At 49.7% G+C, this 16,606-nt stretch overlaps 1 protein-coding gene across 3 annotated transcripts in view; it reads right to left on the reverse strand.

Annotated features, from left to right (window-relative positions):
- The window catches only part of ARHGAP26 (Rho GTPase activating protein 26), a 128,535-nt gene that overhangs the window by 18,456 nt on the left and 93,473 nt on the right, over positions 1 to 16,606 (reverse strand). For all 3 annotated transcript variants that reach the window (XM_069869453.1, XM_069869452.1, XM_069869454.1), the window contains exon 20: positions 13,144 to 13,297. In XM_069869453.1, coding sequence (XP_069725554.1) covers positions 13,144 to 13,297 — 154 coding nt within the window. The remainder of the gene's footprint in view (positions 1 to 13,143; positions 13,298 to 16,606) is intronic.

The following is a 16,606-nucleotide window of genomic DNA, read 5'->3' on the forward strand; positions in this document are numbered from 1 at the left end:
GATCTGACTTAGTTCGGTTTGAGAGAAGCACCCTCAGATGTTCCCAGAGCAAATCACACAGAGCAGTGCTGCTCAAAGGCAGGAGCCGCTGAGGAGTCTCCTGGGAGGCAGCACCGGGAGAAGCTGTGGACAGCGGGAGTCAGGCTGGAGCTGCGCGACTGCCTGGAACACAGAGAAGAGGCCGTCTGTCTGTCCATCTGTCCGTGAGCACCCACGCACCCACAGGTGGCAGAGAGCGGAGTATAACCCACTAACTCCAAAGCAGCCCCGGAACTCATTCCCGCTGAGAAAGGGAAGCCTGACACATCACTTTGGTTTTAATGGATGAGCCTGTAGAAAACATTTTGACATACGACTCCTAGTTCACCTGGGGTTAGCCACAGAACTGGAGACTTATTTTATAGGAATATTTGGCTTAATTTTCAAGTTCAATTTGTGGAAAGTTTCTAGACCAAGAGCCAACTTAAAAGTGAAAGAGCTAAAGCTTTGAAAATTTGTTTTGCCAAATTCCGGCTCATTTGAAAAGCCCACACAGCAGAAAAACAGATAAACCACCCATCTTCGACCTTTCCCTCCTGTAAGCCCAAAGCAACAAGCCCGCCAAGCAGAGGTACTGGGGGAGCTGGCATCCCTTCAGCAATGGACTTTCCTCTTGGCCAAGCAGCTGTAAACATCTCACCTCTAATAGGAGTTTGTTATTTTCCTCTGCCTGCACAAAACAAGGTCCCTGCTCTCATGGCCTAGACGGATTGTTCTTTTTCACGTATCTTAAAATGCATACAGATGCTTTGGAAATAAATCCTAAGCATACAGATGCTTAGGAGATAAATCCAGGCTTATTTAAACACAACATAGGAAAGGATGATGAAATATATACATATACATGTATATCTGTGCAAACTTTAAACGCATTGGCATCAGCAACCAAGTCCCCGGTGTATTTATCTGCAGAGTTTACAGAGTACGCTACTTGTGTTTCCCATGAAACAGGTTTAAGGATGTTTGCCAGATCCTGGAATCACTTAAGTGCCCGGAGCTTTCAAACTGCAGGCACATCCCAGTCCTCCCAAGTTAAAACCGCTTTAAAAACACCCAAACATACAACACCCTCACAACAGCCTGCACCAAAAAAGTCATCAGATGCTTTGGTTATTATGTCATCTGGAATAAGCCAAGCATCAGACTGGGAACTGTAGGATCCTTTCTCAAATAGGAAAACTGGGAGATAGGCGGTTTCTGTTCTAAACTGGAAATAATCTCTGCTCCTCTGGCGCACAACACCAACCCTGCATCTAAAATACAAAGAGCAACCCAGCCGCAGAGACGTCTCCCCAAATCCTCCTGCCTGGCCCCGTTGCAGAGAAGGGCCCCGGCTCCCCCAGCAGGTAACTGGAGTCGGAAGCTCGCTTTGCCAGCTGGAGGATCTGCCTTTTTGTTGCAGAAACTGGGCCTTTTCCCCTCTGCCCCAGCCACCCTCCGGTGCCACCAAACACCCTTCAAACCATGCTCGTGTGAGCCTCTGCAGCGAACTCGTTTTTCTTCCTAGCACTGCTTCCCGACACCTCAGTTCTGCTGTGCTGGCCCCAGTCTTGCTCCTGCAACCTTTTAATATTTACATTTGGGGTGACTTCACCCCGGAGGCTGACTCTCTGCTGCTGAGGCAGTTTCACAGCTGAGAACCCTCTCCCCTCAGACAAGATGACGCGCAGATCTGTTATAAGGGTGTTCCAGGGCTCTGCCCCATCTCTACAAATGATGTGGCAGCACCTTGCAGCTCTGCAGAGAGATGGAAAAGTTGCAAACTCCGACCAACCGCTCAAGGAGGGATCGAGGGAAGGAAAGATGAAATAACTGCCTCCCGTTGCTTGGAAGGCAACGCTTGGAGCAGCAATTTCACTGGGGACCCAGGGCTGGGGACCTCCCAGAGCACCTCTCACACCAGCTCCAGGACACCCACCCCTCTGGGACCACAAATGCCCAGTGTAAACCTCTAGTCCCAGCATAAAACTGCAGTGAGGAACAGGTCTGCTCGTCTTAGAAAGAAATCTAGATAAGGCTTTTACAGAGAGGCTATGATTGCAAGATTTTATCTAATCCCTAAAAAATGCCATATTTTCTCGGGCAGTCAGAAGATCCGCCCCTCGAGGCCATCGCAATTAAAACCCAGATTAGGCAAAAGCCTGGTGTTTGCGGTCTGGGTTGAGCTTCTCCTGGCTGCGCGGAGCAGGGCTGGCAGGGGACACTTCTCTCCAGCCCGAGCTGATACCAGCAGTGGTTCACTCTGTGTCACCTACTGGTGCCAGCACACTCCGGGCACTGGGGGCTTTACCCCCCAAATGAAGGGCAGCAGAGGACCCTTCACCGTCCTGGGGAAACCCTAGTCCCGAGCCACTGGCCCCAACAACGCCTCTCCCAGCTCTTGGCTTTCGCTGGAGCCTCCATGGCTCCCGGCCAGCCGGCCACAATGCACTGGAAGGAAGAAGAAACAGCTTTGTTTTGCCCAAAGCCTTGCAATTAATCAAGTTCCTATTTCCTCACGGGCTCACTTCACCTACCCCAAAAGCACCAGGCAGTTTCCACACCATGTAAGAGCCCAGGCAGCCCGTGCCGGCCACAAGGTTTTCTTTGCAATTTTGTACAAACAGTGAGAAACTGAAAATAAAGCTAAAGTAATAAGAAATGTCTTTACTACAGCAAGCACTGCTCCGATGGCATTAGGAGTTCAATGCCACATGAGAACCTCCCAAGAAGGCTGGCAGCCCCATCCCTGTCCCCTGGGATACCTTCCTGGGCACCAGTTCTCCCACCCAGATGGAAGAGGACCCATCCTGACACAAATTACATTTTTATAGCAACACACATCAATACAAAACCCTCATACCCTTTCTTGGTCTTTTTCCAACATAAAAGTGGAGCTGAATATTGTGGTGGTGGGAGAGCTGTAAGAATCCAGGTTTCTTGGGGACAGGAATACTTGATTTATGAGAAAATTTCTTAAACAGAAGTCCCAGAGATACCATTTCAGAGAGACATTCCCAAAGAGTCTAACGGGAAGGCAGGATGAGGGTGGGACCCGCTCCTGCACCTCCTGCACCTCTAATTGCTATTATTCTTTATTAAGATAAACAACATGAGTAAAAGAAAATAGAACCACGAAAGACTCTGCAAATCAAGGGCAAGTGAGCAAAAGGGAGAGGAACTGAAGAGGTCATGCAGGTTAAGGGCTCATTTCTGACACACCACAACTTGCTCTGGATAGAGAACGGCCGGGCAGACGCAGAGCAGCAGAGGCTGCCTGCCCCCTCCTGCCTTTTCTGTCCAGCTTGCCGGCAAGGGACAGACACAGCTGGCTCTGCTGGCACCAAACCCCCTATCCATCTCCCCAGGATGACCTCACCTTGCTCCTTCTGACACCCAGCAGAAGCATCCAGTTGTCATAGACGGCAAATCTTTCTGCTAAGCCAGCAAGATGTTATCCTGTGTGTGCAGCAGTTTGTTATTAACCATCTCCATTTGCATTTTAAAGGTGTGAAACATGCAGCAGTGACTAACGAGCATCTCCCTTGCAAGACGAGCTGGTTCCACCTCAACCACCAGCTCATCCAACACCACTGATGGCATCGGTAACTTCAGCCGCAATCATTTTTCTAGCTTGAAACTGAACCCTTCTGAGCAGCTGCCAGCCTGGCTCTTACTGCTGAATCCAGTGTGACAGAGGTGGGGTTTACTTTTAGGATGCAAAATCTCAGGGCAAGACAGAGGGCAAAGACAAGTTTGCTTCTGCTGCTCCTGGCTGCAGCCCCTCCAACAAACCACGTGGGCTTCTCTGCCTCCATGGACCCAACTGGACACACAGATAACAAACAACTGTAAAAAAACACCAAAGAGTCAAAAAAAGCAGCTGAGCATTTCTAGAACTTCAGCTAAAAAGGTAGAAATGACAGTATTTAGTGACAGCAGGTGACAGGCTTGGAGATCATTACTGATAGGGCAACTGCTGCCATGAGAACACTTGTTTGCCCGGACTGCACAAGTTTCCCAATGTTTTAAAGCACTGGATTCTACAGGAAAACAGATCCACTCTTGAGGACAGGCTTCTTCCACTCTAGGAGTTAAACTGGCCGAGAGCTGGGGTGCCAGAGCGACTGTCGTACCCGCTCTGGGCGCAGCGCTCCTCACAGCACTCGCGAACACTCAACCTCTCTGCCGCGCTTTCATCCGTCTCTGCTCGGAGCACAAAATGGCACTGCCTCCCAGCTCCCTGTGCCAAATGAAATAACAGCTGAATACGGCTGTGAAGACCTCTTGGGCTCTCACAGCCTGAAAGAGACTCCCCAGACAAACTCACTGTGCAATTTAGGGGGGTCTTCTATAAATAAAAGAAGTTTATTCCAGCTGCCAGCTTCACACGGCATCCAGAAACCAAGAAACCCTCCTCTGAACCCCTCACCAACAGCAGCTTCTGCTGCCCTTTGCACCTGTGAATCTCCTGCTGACAGTGTAGGGACACCGCAATAAGAAGGATTTGTTCTTACAGTAATTAGACTAACGAAGCAGGGTACAGTAATGCTCACATCCCTCCTACTACTGACAACTCCACAAAAGCTTAAGGAAAAAAAAAAGCAAAGCAAAACTAAACAATTTATTTGTGCTGCATAGATCTGGGCTCTGCGTGGGTACGGGGAGCAGAGCTGCTGAATGAGGCTGTGTCATGTTTACGTCGTTATTTTTCAGAGTGGAAAAAGTGACTTAAATTCTGCAAGGAACCAGCAGCCTTTAAAGGTCTAGTTACTCCTCCTTGCCTGCTTTTGCTTACGTGTGTCACAGCTCATAACTGCTGAATTTTAAGAGATTATTTACTGCAAAAACCAGCCTCCTCTCCTGTTTGATACATCGGTGATGCTACACAGATCTGTCGGCCGTTAGATACAGATTTGGGATGGTGAGGAGCTTCAGAGTATAGAATTGCTAAGGCTGGAAAAGCCCTTTAAGATCATCAAGTCCAACCATCAACACAATGCCACTGTGCCCACTAAACCATGCCCTGAAGAGCCACATCTACATGTTTTTTGAATACCTCCTGACTACTCAGCCCAGCATGGAGCCACTGGCAGAGCTGTTTTGCAAAGATATCAATACTTGACCTTTCTCTCATTTTGGGGCAGGGAAGGAGAACAGTTGTTCAAGTTTTAACTGAGATGCCTAATGAAGAATTATTCTGGTCCTGTAAATCAAAAGCACATGGCAATAACCACTCCTTCTTAGATTAACTGGGCTATTTTTTTCATAGACCTTAGCTCTGCTCCTCATTTCTTTCCTTTCCCATGGAGGGCAAGAAACAGCCATACTTGGTCAATGAGACAATAAAGTGAAATGCAAATAGACACATGATGGCTAAATCCAAGTTTCTCAAAGCCACTGTCTCCCTAAAGGCAGAGTCCCTGGGTGAAGGAAGGGCAGCAAACAGCACGTGTTGGGGCTGGGTGGCCAAGTGGGGTGCTTAGCCGACCCCTGCCATCGATGCCCACGATGGCACTCATCCACCCCGCTTCCCAATCGCCTGGGGAAGGCTTTGGAGATCTCTGCTGGGATCACAGGCAGATCCACAAAGGTGTTGAGAGGGTGAGGTACCATTAAACAAAGGCAGTGTCCCGAGGCCGGTTGCATCTCCTTTACAATTCAGGCAAAAATGCCTAACAATATTGCATTTTGGGGGAGCAACAGATGACATTTCCTTCATTAAATGCTGTTTTCCTAATTGAATTCCTTATTTTTCACTTGCTTTGCACCTACAAAGCCAACTCCAGTGGCAATCAGTAAAGGTGTTGATTTTGTGAAGGGAGCTGCTCTGTAATCATCACACCAGCACAAAACAGACACGGACCGGCACGGGAACCCATCCTATGTTAAAAAGACAAAACATTCACTCCAAACACTGAAACAACCCTGGTGAAGCTTCATCCTTTGGCTGTCTGATGGGAGGGAAAGCAAGCAGCATTAATGGAGAGCGCACACACGCAGGAGGGCAGGGGAATGAGAGCTGCAGCTTACTAAGCCGTAAGCTTTAGTTCTGGCATTTCCTTGTGCGTGATTACTTCCAACCTTGGGGGATCCCTTCCAAAGTCAGGGGCTTCTCGGGGCTTTAGAGAAGCAAACAGACCCAGCAGGGTCATGCCGGGTCAGCCTGGGCAGTGCTGAGCCTGCCAGAGCCTCAGGTCCGGGCTATTCGATAGCTCAGTTCCTGCTATTTTTAGAGACAACCACTCACACAGCCAACACTGGAGTCCCACCCCATGGAAAAAGGCATATTTCTGTGCCTGTTCTGCATTCATACAGCCTCCTCCTGCAGCTCGCCCCACTCCCACCCTGCTGGCCCCAGGCTCACCCCAGCTCTGCAGACCCCAGATCCCGGCGCTGCCTCCTCAGCTCCAGCCGCCTGCTCGACCTCCAAGCACACACACACTTTGCACCCATGGTGCTTCCTCAGGGCATTGAACCCAAGTCATTAAACCAAATCACAGCAATAGGATGAGAGGAAATGGCCTCAAGTTGCACGAGGGGAGGTTTAGACCAAATATTAGGAAAAATTCCTTCATAGAAAAGGTTGTCAGGCACTGGGATCAGCTGCCCAGGACAGTGGTGGAGTCCCCACATCTACATTAAAAGCCATATAGATGTGGTGCTTAGGGACAGAGTTTAGTGGTGGGGTTGTCAGCGTTGGGTTTATAGTTGGATTCGATGATCTCAAAGGTCTTTTTTACCCACCAGCATGGTAACAGGCAGAGCCTCTTCAACCCAACACACGGAAGTGGCAGATGGCGACGCATCACGTACTGTGGGACTTGCGATGCTAACAGTTTACATGAATCCCTGCCTACAGCTGGGAGAGAAAGGTCCACGCAAAAGAGCCAGAAACAACCAGGTCTTCCCGGGGCACTCTGCCACAAAGGCAGCCCAGAAATGGGATGGTTTTGCCTCTGAGAATGCTGGTAAATAATCCTCCAACACAGACAGACAGTCTTATGACTTCAGAGATCAACAAGTTTCTGAGAGAGCACTAGAAACCCGTAAGAAAGAAGCAACTGTTCAGAAACATCCCTGAAGTCCTGCTGGGCTGCGCTTCACTTCAGCAGAGGCAGTGGCGCCGTCCTTTGGTGGAGACATACAATTAAGAAGAGCTAGGGGAGGGATAAAATAAGTGCTCAGAGCCACCACGGGGAAACATTACTGCAAAGACATAGCCAAGGACCTTAAAAAAATAAGTTTCCAGTTGTTCCAGTCCTATTTGCTGGGCATGAAAGAGCAGCCAGTCTCTCCTCCCCACAACAACCAACTGGCACCGCTCTCCTTGGGAACAGCAGCAGGATGGTGCGGATGGGGCAGGTTCCCCAGGCACTTGCCCATCCAGGTTGTCCCAGTGCTTGCCTGAGGCCAGCTGACGGAGGGGTGCACGGCTGTCAGTGAAAAGCAGGACCTGCAGAACCCGGGCAAGCGTCCCTCGGGATAGCAGGCAATTTTGAGCGCTCTGCTACCCAGCCCAGCCCTTCTGACGCTCACCTCCCCTTCAAAAAGAAGAAGCAGGAGCCCCCCCAGGGATCGTTTCCACATTCCTACTTGTAAGGGCGCAGGCTGGCAATTTTGTAGAGTCGCGGTATAAAAATGCAGCCCATCTAGTTACTGACTGAGCATCACCTGGCCCCACCCTGCCTCCTAAACAGTCCCACGCGACTAGAAATAACCATGCGAGGAGAGAGGAGAAACTGAAACCCTCATGACTCCATCTGCCTCCCCCAGTAAGTTCTGGCTGCTGTTTGTTTTCCAAACTGTAACCCATTAGCTGCTTAGCTCTGCAAACAACTGTGACAGCCTGCAGCGAGGTGCAGGCAGTACATCAGCCAGAAGAACCCATGTAATACCCAACAGCTGGTTTAAGACTAAAGCATTACACTTATTAAGCCCCAGGAGGTGACATGCAAGGCTGTGTAAGAGGACATGTGCTGGTGTTTGCAGCACCCACCTCTGCCTTCGGCTCAGCCAGACTGAAGCGCTCGGAGCGGCCGCCCACGCAGTCAGGTCTCTGAATAACACAGGGGAGACAGATGAGACCAATAAATCAATACAATAGAGAACAAGGAGCACAAAGCAGACCCCCACCAGGTGCCGGTTTTGCACAGCGATGCACCCCACATCACAGTGCCGAGCCACCCGAGCAAGCCTGCAATCCTAAACCTTCTGGCTTTTGTGATCGCACAATTTAGTTTGAAAACTTCAGCTGAAGTGTTAGAAAGCCAGCACTTCAGGTTCTTGTTTTGCCCTGTTTTCTAAGGAAGTGTTTTCTGCAGGTCTAAAGAAACCCAAGGCTTCTTTACAAACAAATCCCCCTTCCTGGGGCGTCGGTGGCCTGGGCAGCCAGCTCTGGTCCCCCCACACCCTGCCACGCGGTGACAGCTCCTGGCAGGGGACAGCAGTGCTGCTGACTCACCGAGTACAACTCCAGCCCAGAGCAGTTTTTCCATAAAAATAAAACCAGCCCTAATAAATAAATGCATTCCCATAGTAAAACCCGGATTGGTGGCTGGGAAGGAAGAGCCTTCACCCTACAGTAAAACAATTTTGCTCCCGGTTGGTGAAGGAGGACCACGCTGGAGGGAAGGCAAGGCTGGGAACAGGCACATTCCCCTTGGGAGAAAGACAGGGAATAGCACCAAGGCGAGGAGACCTCAGCCCTGGCGCGGTCGCTGCCCAGAGGCTGGGGACACAGCACACAGTCAGGGGCGATTTAGGAACTGGCTCAGCTCCCCGTGGAGCAGACCTGGTGGATACAAGGGCATTCAGAAGGGAGTCAAGAGGCTTTGGTACACAAAAGCTCAAACAAACATCTCTCATTTCACAGACAGTGCTCGCGGTTTTTAGCATTAGACATTTAAAAGCAACCTTTGAATTTATCGGTGCTCACTGCAGTAAAATGTAAACAAGAAATCCCCCAGACTTGCAGCCAGCCCATAATGCTTGTACTCCAGCAAGTCTCCCACTGAGATCAATGAGAGTTATTTCCACAAGAACATTAGTTTTCAGCTGAATAAGAAGCAAGAACATCAAAATGTCCCAAGCCCTTTCCCTGCAGCATCCCAAAGTGCTTTTGCAGTGGGAGAGGAGCTGTGCCACAGATCCCATGCTGGCAGCAGCCACTGTGCCCAAAACCAAACGTCACATGTGGGACCAACCCGCTTGTGTCCATGGCTTAAAGGACGGAGGTGGAAGCATGGAATCCGGGTGCAGCATGTGAGGAGGGGACAACTAGTGAAGTGTGGTGGTCTTGGGTACTGTCCCTGCCACTGGCTGGGCTGGAGAGCATCCCCAAGGAGGACACTGTACAATATCACCACTTCTCACACTGTCTACAATTACCTGGAAGGAGAGGTGGGTGTTGGTCTTTTCACCCAAGTGATAGGCGATAGGATGAGAGGGAATGGCCTGAAGGTGCGCCAGAGCAGGTTCAGATTGGATATTAGGAAAAACTTCCTCACAGAAAGGGTTCTCGGGCACCAGCAGAGGCTGCCCAGGGAGGTGTTGGAGTCCCCATCCCTGGAGGTGTTTAAAAGACAGGCAGATAAAGTGCTTAGAGATGTGACTTAGTAGTGGGCAGGTATGGTTGGGCTCTATGATCTCAAAGGTCTTGTCAAACCCAGGGATTCTATGATTGTCTGATTCTCCTGAGCACAGACCAGAGTCTGGTACCTGGTTACCAGCAGAAAAAAATGTGTTTTCCCCTTCACAGCTGCCACGCTCTGCCCGCTTCCATAGCACACGTGAGAAGTGACACAAAGCCACTGACGGGTGACCCACTGATGCCACCAGACAATGTAAGCAAAGAATTCAAAGGGACATTAATACTAAAAGGCTCCTGGTGTGCCCGCTTTGTTCTCTGCCCTCCCTGGGTGGGCATCCATCTCAGGGGAGCGGAGGCTGGGGCCTGGTGGGAGGGGGAGGCTGGACAGGACACCGAGGTCACCCTGCCCATGCTGGAGGAGGACAAGAGATGAATAAACACCTCAAGCACCAAACCGCAGAATAAGGCAGGAAAAGGCCCTAATTAACAAAGGCATTTCCCCTGCGCGGAAATCTCCATCAGCCCGCTTTTCCAACGGTGCATTTAGACAGCAGAAAATAAGGACTAGGCGAAATTCTGGCCTGGAGCAGTTCTTAGTTCACTAAACTTTGCTGTTGTCTCACTGGGGAAGCAGAGGTCCCTTTCTTGAAGGGAAGGAAACACCACATCCAGGTTTCTTTTGTACTTGTTCTCTTAAAGGGTTTCTTGTTCAGAAAGAAACCGCTTTTTCTTTAAAGGAGGAAAGCGGGGCTTCCTGGCCTCCGCACACCTGGAATTCTGCAGCTCCTCAGCTGCAGGGATTGGATTTTGGCAAGGCAGGTTCCCAGCTGTGGGCAGGCTGCCGGGAGAGCCGCCCCTCCGGAATGGGCCCTGACTGAAAAACTACAGAAATTGGTGAAGAATCCAAGAAAACCCCCAAACTCTTGAGGCCGAGCTCAGAAATGGGTCTCAGACTGGTGGAGAATTTGTCAGGGTTTGGAAGGAGTGCTGGGCAAGGCACCCCGAGACCTCCCCCACTGCTGTGCACCCTAATTGTGGGTCTGTAATTACAGGGGAGCACCAGAGCCCCTTGCACGGCAATAACAGACAGTACGGACTGATAGCAGTGTGCGTAGCTGCCCGAGGCTTCCTGCAAAGCCCAAATTACTCAGCTGGTTACAAAGACAGAAGCAGCTTTATTCAGATATTAGTTGAGCAGTCCCACTCAGTCCCACAGAGGAGCAATGACAAAGCTGCTGGGATACGCACACCAGAGACCCTGCCCCGACCCCGAGTGCAGCCTGCAAACAGTCACGGGGCTGGGCTGGAGACAGAGCTGCTGCTGGCAGCTTTCCTTGCCCTCTTCATCCTCACCCCTGCAAACCGACACCCTCGCAGAGCACTGACCACCAAGGGCAAAACACCACGGACCTGCCAAAACCACAGGCACGGCCTTGTGCTTGTGGGCAAGCGGGCACAGAGGGACTGAGATGACACATATACAGACTGGTTAAAAAGAATAAAATCAAGTCAGATGCTTTATCTCTCACTGATAGTTTGGATTAAAGACATTTGACTTAAATACCTGGGGTTCCGGAGTGGAAAATGCTTGCTCTGTGGTATTATTCACCTTAAGACACATTTTTCAACCTTTAGCTCAACATTGATTGAGAATTCATGAACTCCTGCGTGTGTAAAAAGTATCACAAAATCACTGGATTTGAGGAAAAGCACCAAATGCCACAAACACCGCCAGAGTCACAGGAGCTGCTGGTGTGACCCTGCTAACCCCTGCCTCGCTGTGCAGAACTGTAACAGCCTTCTAACTGTTGGCAAGTAAATGGTTTCACTGCTGGTGCTTGCTTACTCCATCAGTAACAGCGAGATGTCTCCATCACGAGCCCCACAGAGCTTTAAGTGGTTTATTCTGCTGAATTTCTTAGCAATTTCCTTTAACAAAGAAATTATTAGGAAGAGGCAATTCTTGCAATCTGAAAAACTGCAAATTTGGCAAACAAACCCTATAAGATCACAGCAAGACTCAGTCTCACAAACCTTGCTATATCACAAATCTCATGACTTTTTTTCCCCTCGAAGGATAAATAAACTAAAAACATCCAGTTGGGGGAATCGTATGTGACTGACTTCCAGAGCTTCAGCCAACAGGACTGGCATGAGGTACCAACGCACCTGTACTCAGCACATAACATACTTACGCGTGACCTTAATTTAGAGGCATCCTACCTTTTGGATGCTCTATTCTGCCACCAAAACTCTCCTTGCAGGTGTCTCTCTCACAGCAGGTAAATCCACAGAGAGCCGGCAAGGCAGGGAGCAGAGCTTCACACACCCTACTCCCAAAGCCAACACCAGGTGAGGCCAAGGAGAGGTCGGGCTGTCTGGTACTCACACAGCTCATGGGTTTAGCGGCAGCGATGGTGAGGAGTGAGGCAGAGCGGATGGATGGAAGCCAGAGCCTGTCCTGTGTTCACACACAAGCTGATGCAGTCGCACCGTACTTACCTTTCTGCCCATCCAAACAGCTGCAGGCACGTCCCCAGAGCTCCCAAACCCTGCTGTCAACCGAGCCAACAGCAACAAGTTTCACCATCTCTACCCTCCCTGCCACTTTTTCATTTTGAGTATCGACAATCCTTCTGCTGATAACCAGAGGAGAGCAGCTAAAGTAAAAATGCTACCGTCTACTCTCAAGGGACTGGGGGTTTCTATGGCTGAGTGGGAATTGGAAGTGTTTGGAGGCTGCGGGAGGACTGGAGGAGTGGAAGGAAGGTCTCCCTTAATCGAGAAGGTCGCTGCTCTTGGCAGGGCCATGGGAGCAGCATTCCTCCCGGCCGATGTGCAGGGACGGGCAGGGGCGTGCCGAGGAGCGCTGCAGGGGAAACTGGCTTTGGCTTGCAAGGACTGTGATGGCTCTTGAAGATCTGAGCAGATCTTCACATGTACAAGGAGGGGAGGTTCTGTGGGAAAATGCTATCAGGCCTGGCAGAGCCACAGCAGGAAGGAAATTCCCCAGCAGAGCCGACCATCGGCGCGAGGGCTCAGCTGTGTCGAGTTCAGGGGACTTCATAAATAACTTGGCCATCCCCAGGGAGTCATTGCTAAGGTCGCTATTTTTTCCCTTGAACTTTCCAGATGAAGGAAGCAATAGCAGAAGCAATGGCACAGATTTGGCCAGAGATCAACTGTACTGACAACAGTCAGAGAATTTAACCCAGAAGAAAAGTCCTTTGTGCTTGCTGGAGTTACCACCAGATGGGCCGAGCCGTTCAAGCAGCAACGTGGAGCTCTGCTCAGAAAATATTCCACGCGTGCAAAACCATCAGAGCTGAAACGCACTGGCAGATACAAACCATAGTAACTAATTCCACCGCTTAAAGCAACTTAAAAATGCAGGGCACATGCTCGGCACCCATTAAAAATTAAAATGTTAAATTGTATTCTTCAGCAAACTGCTGGGATTCAGAGCAAGAAACAGCCCTGATTAAAGATTAAGGACAGAGAGCCCATAAAACACTAATTACCACTGTACTTACAGTGAATTTGGCCTGTTGGGTTTAATTACTTCTAGTTCAAGATCACTTGAGTTCAGGCTGGGCTGGGGAGCGCTGCTGGAGTTGAGGAAGCTGTTTGCGTTTGAAGAGATGACAGATTCCAGGCTGGAGTTGATGATACTGTTCCTGTTCTCCTCTAAAAAACATCAAAACCCAAGAAGCATCAGCTATCACACACAGCTGCTGTGGCACACAAAAGTAAAGAGCACGCTGCTGCAAAGGCATCGAACGCTCCTGATAACCCCTGCCCGGATGCAGGGCAGTGTCTCACCAGACCCCAGTTAGTTTACAGAGATATTATATGTTATACCACAAGAAATACCAGGTTCTCAGCTATTCTTAAAATTAACACAATTTTAGTATGAAAATATTCCTTTTTTTCTCAGGGCATTAATATTTTGTACTCCCAGAGACATCCAAAGTGCCACACAACCCAGAAAGAATTTAAATGCAAACTCCATAGAGCTGTGGATTTCTCTGTGACTGAAATCAGCTGCCAAGAGACACCCATCTGTGTGAGAGCAGGATCGCATTTGAGAAGAAGAAAAGGACAGATCACCTCATTAAAGTTTATCCCAGCAAAATATGCTTCAGCCTAGGACTTGATCTGAACTGCTCTCACCCTTTCCTGGCCAGGTCTGTAAGGAGAAAGAGGATGCAGTCTCTGCCCCGTTTCAGCCCAGCTCTTCTGAAATGCAGAGCAGCTGCGGGTGAGAAACTGGGCTTTATACCTCACCCAAATTAATGCCTCATGCCTGCTCCATACGTGCTGGTTGCACTCCAGCCTCGTCCTGTGGGAGGTGTCCCTGTCCATGGCATGGGGCAGCACTCTATGGGCTTTGAGGTTCCTTTTAACCCAACCCAAACCATTCTGTAGTTCTATGATACGCTGGCACTGCTCTGCAGATTGTCTGGAGGTTCCTTGGAGCTCCTTCTTTCCCTTGATCTTACTCTGCTGTGAGAATTTCCCCTTATTTATGTAACTTCAGCAGTGAGGAGTGAAAATATTACGCAGCTCAAACCATCATCGGCAGCATGGGCTCCCTCCTCAGCTCGATGCCAAATTACCTAAAATCACTTTAATTCATTTTTGTGAGATGCCTTTTCCGTATAAGAAGTAATTGTAATTGTGAGAAACAATTATCATCACTGATGGTATCATCACTCCCTGTTGCTGAGAACTGCTACTTCTGGGATGCTGCTTTCCTGAAAGATGGGCACCTGCTGGAAAACGTAATGAATCCTACTCCCATGATAAATCTTTCAAAACTTATTTTTCCAGTGCACACTGATCAAATTCCTACCAAAAAGCACACAGCAGTAGTGCAGTCCAAATCCCTTTACACCTCTGCTTGAGTTAGAAGGAGGACATGTCATACACACTCGTATCCTATACACAGTTGAAGAAAGATAAAAAAGCACCAGAGGAACTCCTGGGATATATGAAAACTTAATCTGATCACATAGCAGAAAGAATCTGCCTGCACTTCTGTAAAACAGCCTAGCAGTCGTGTTGTCTTGGGCACAGGGGAGCACAGCGCTGCAGCAATTCTTCATCACCACTTCAAAGAGAAAAGTCTACATCAGGAAAAGGTTTGTGGATGCAAGGGGAAGAGCAGGGTCTAATGCTCCTCGCCACGCTCCTTTGCTGGGGGGTCTGGGCATTTTCCTGGTACCTGGACAGGGCTAAAACCTGGCTCACCCCAGGCTGAGCTTGTCTTCCAGAGATAAGCTAAGGGTGTGTTCATTGTGTTGATACATGTCAAAGTTCCTGAAGCTGCCGTTAATTAATCCTGATCTCAAATAAGCCTCCAAGTGAACAAGCACCGCATAAGCCTCTCTGTCCCCAACTTCATCCCTGCGATGTGCCTAGTTGGATTTGCATTGTTGGCCCAGCCACGGTTTCCACCTTGCCACTGTCTGACACACCAAAAGGAAAATACAAACCATCTCATCAGCTTTGAGCCATATGGTGGCTCAAAGTCCAAGATATACTTTCCCTCAACCCAGTCAGAAAAGCTCATAAACAACAGTGATGTCCCTGGGGTGCCCAATTTAAAGGTATTTAATGGACTATGCTTTTTGCCCAATCCCAGCAGCAGGTGCTGAATTTGGTGCTGGAGCCACAATTCAGCTGGAGGCCCGAGGAGTCGCGCAGTAGGACGGGCTGAGGAGAGCACACAAACCCAGCTGGAGCCAAGGCAGCTCCTACAGATAAGAAGCTATGAGCTCACGAAAGCCCACCCGAGACTCCAAAAGCATGAGAACTTTGGGATGAAAAAGATTATCCCTGTAGATAGGACAAGGGGGAATGGTTTTCAGTTGAAAGAGGGGAGATTGAGATGAGATCTTAGGAAGAAATGTTCTCTTCTGAGAGTGGGGAGGCCCTGGCCCAGGTTGCCCAGAGCAGGGGTGGCTGCCCCATCCCTGGAGGTGTTCAAGGCCAGGTTGGATGAGGCTTGGAGCCCCTGATCCAGTGGGAGGTGTCCCTGCCTGTGGCAGAGGGTGGGACTGGATGGGCTTTGAGGTCCCTTCCAACCCAAACCATTCCATGACTCTGTGATCCTACGGAAAGCGGAGTGCTGCCTCCACCAGTATTGACAGGCAGACGCGGGAGGCTGCAGATGAAATAAGAGAGAAATTAGTCTGCCTGCAGACCTGAAAACCCCCAAAGACCAACCTAAATCACATCTCTATTTCTGCATTTGCCAGAACAGGTTTTGCACTGAGCCACAAGAGACACATCTGTAGCCCCCAAAGGTGGCCAAGCCCAGGGGCCGCCCACGCTGAGCCCCACCGGGCAGAACGGTCGTACCAGAACTGTGAGGAGCATGGACCTGAGCTGCTGGAGTGTGACCATGTCTTATTATTTCCAAATATTTTCTGCCTAAGGCTGAAGTCTGAAAATAAGCTCCGTAAGCCTAACAAATCAGTGTCAATTGTCTGCCTAATCTCAGAGCCAGCTAGCAGCCAATATTGAATTAAAGTCCCTATCAGCCAAGCAACTGGAAGTGTTTCATCTACAGAGGAATGGAGACAAATGGCAGAATCTGAAACTCTCGCTTCATTTTACTTCCTCATTTTTAAAAAGCTGGTACTGTACTTTGCTTCATGTTTTTAAAAGCTTATGTGAAGGATTCTTTGCTATGAGATTTAATTTGGTGTCACAGCTACAAGAGCAGGACTGCCCATGGGCTGAGGAGTGATTCCTCTCCATCAGGCAGAGGAGCTGCTTTGCAAAGTGCCTACAGAGCCGGGTGTGAGGGGGTCACAGCTGGACACAGGCTGGCTGCAGAGCATCAGCACCTTGCAGCACAGCCCCAGCCCCTGACACCGACCCCGGCTGCATCCTCTCTGCTGGCACCACGGCTAATCCCCACCCCTGAGAGCGCTACCGTTAATAAACCAAACCAGCCACTTCTCCCCAAGACCCTCAAAACCACCT

The sequence above is a fragment of the Phaenicophaeus curvirostris genome, chromosome 15, assembly GCF_032191515.1.
Source record: "Phaenicophaeus curvirostris isolate KB17595 chromosome 15, BPBGC_Pcur_1.0, whole genome shotgun sequence".
Taxonomy (NCBI): domain Eukaryota; kingdom Metazoa; phylum Chordata; class Aves; order Cuculiformes; family Cuculidae; genus Phaenicophaeus; species Phaenicophaeus curvirostris.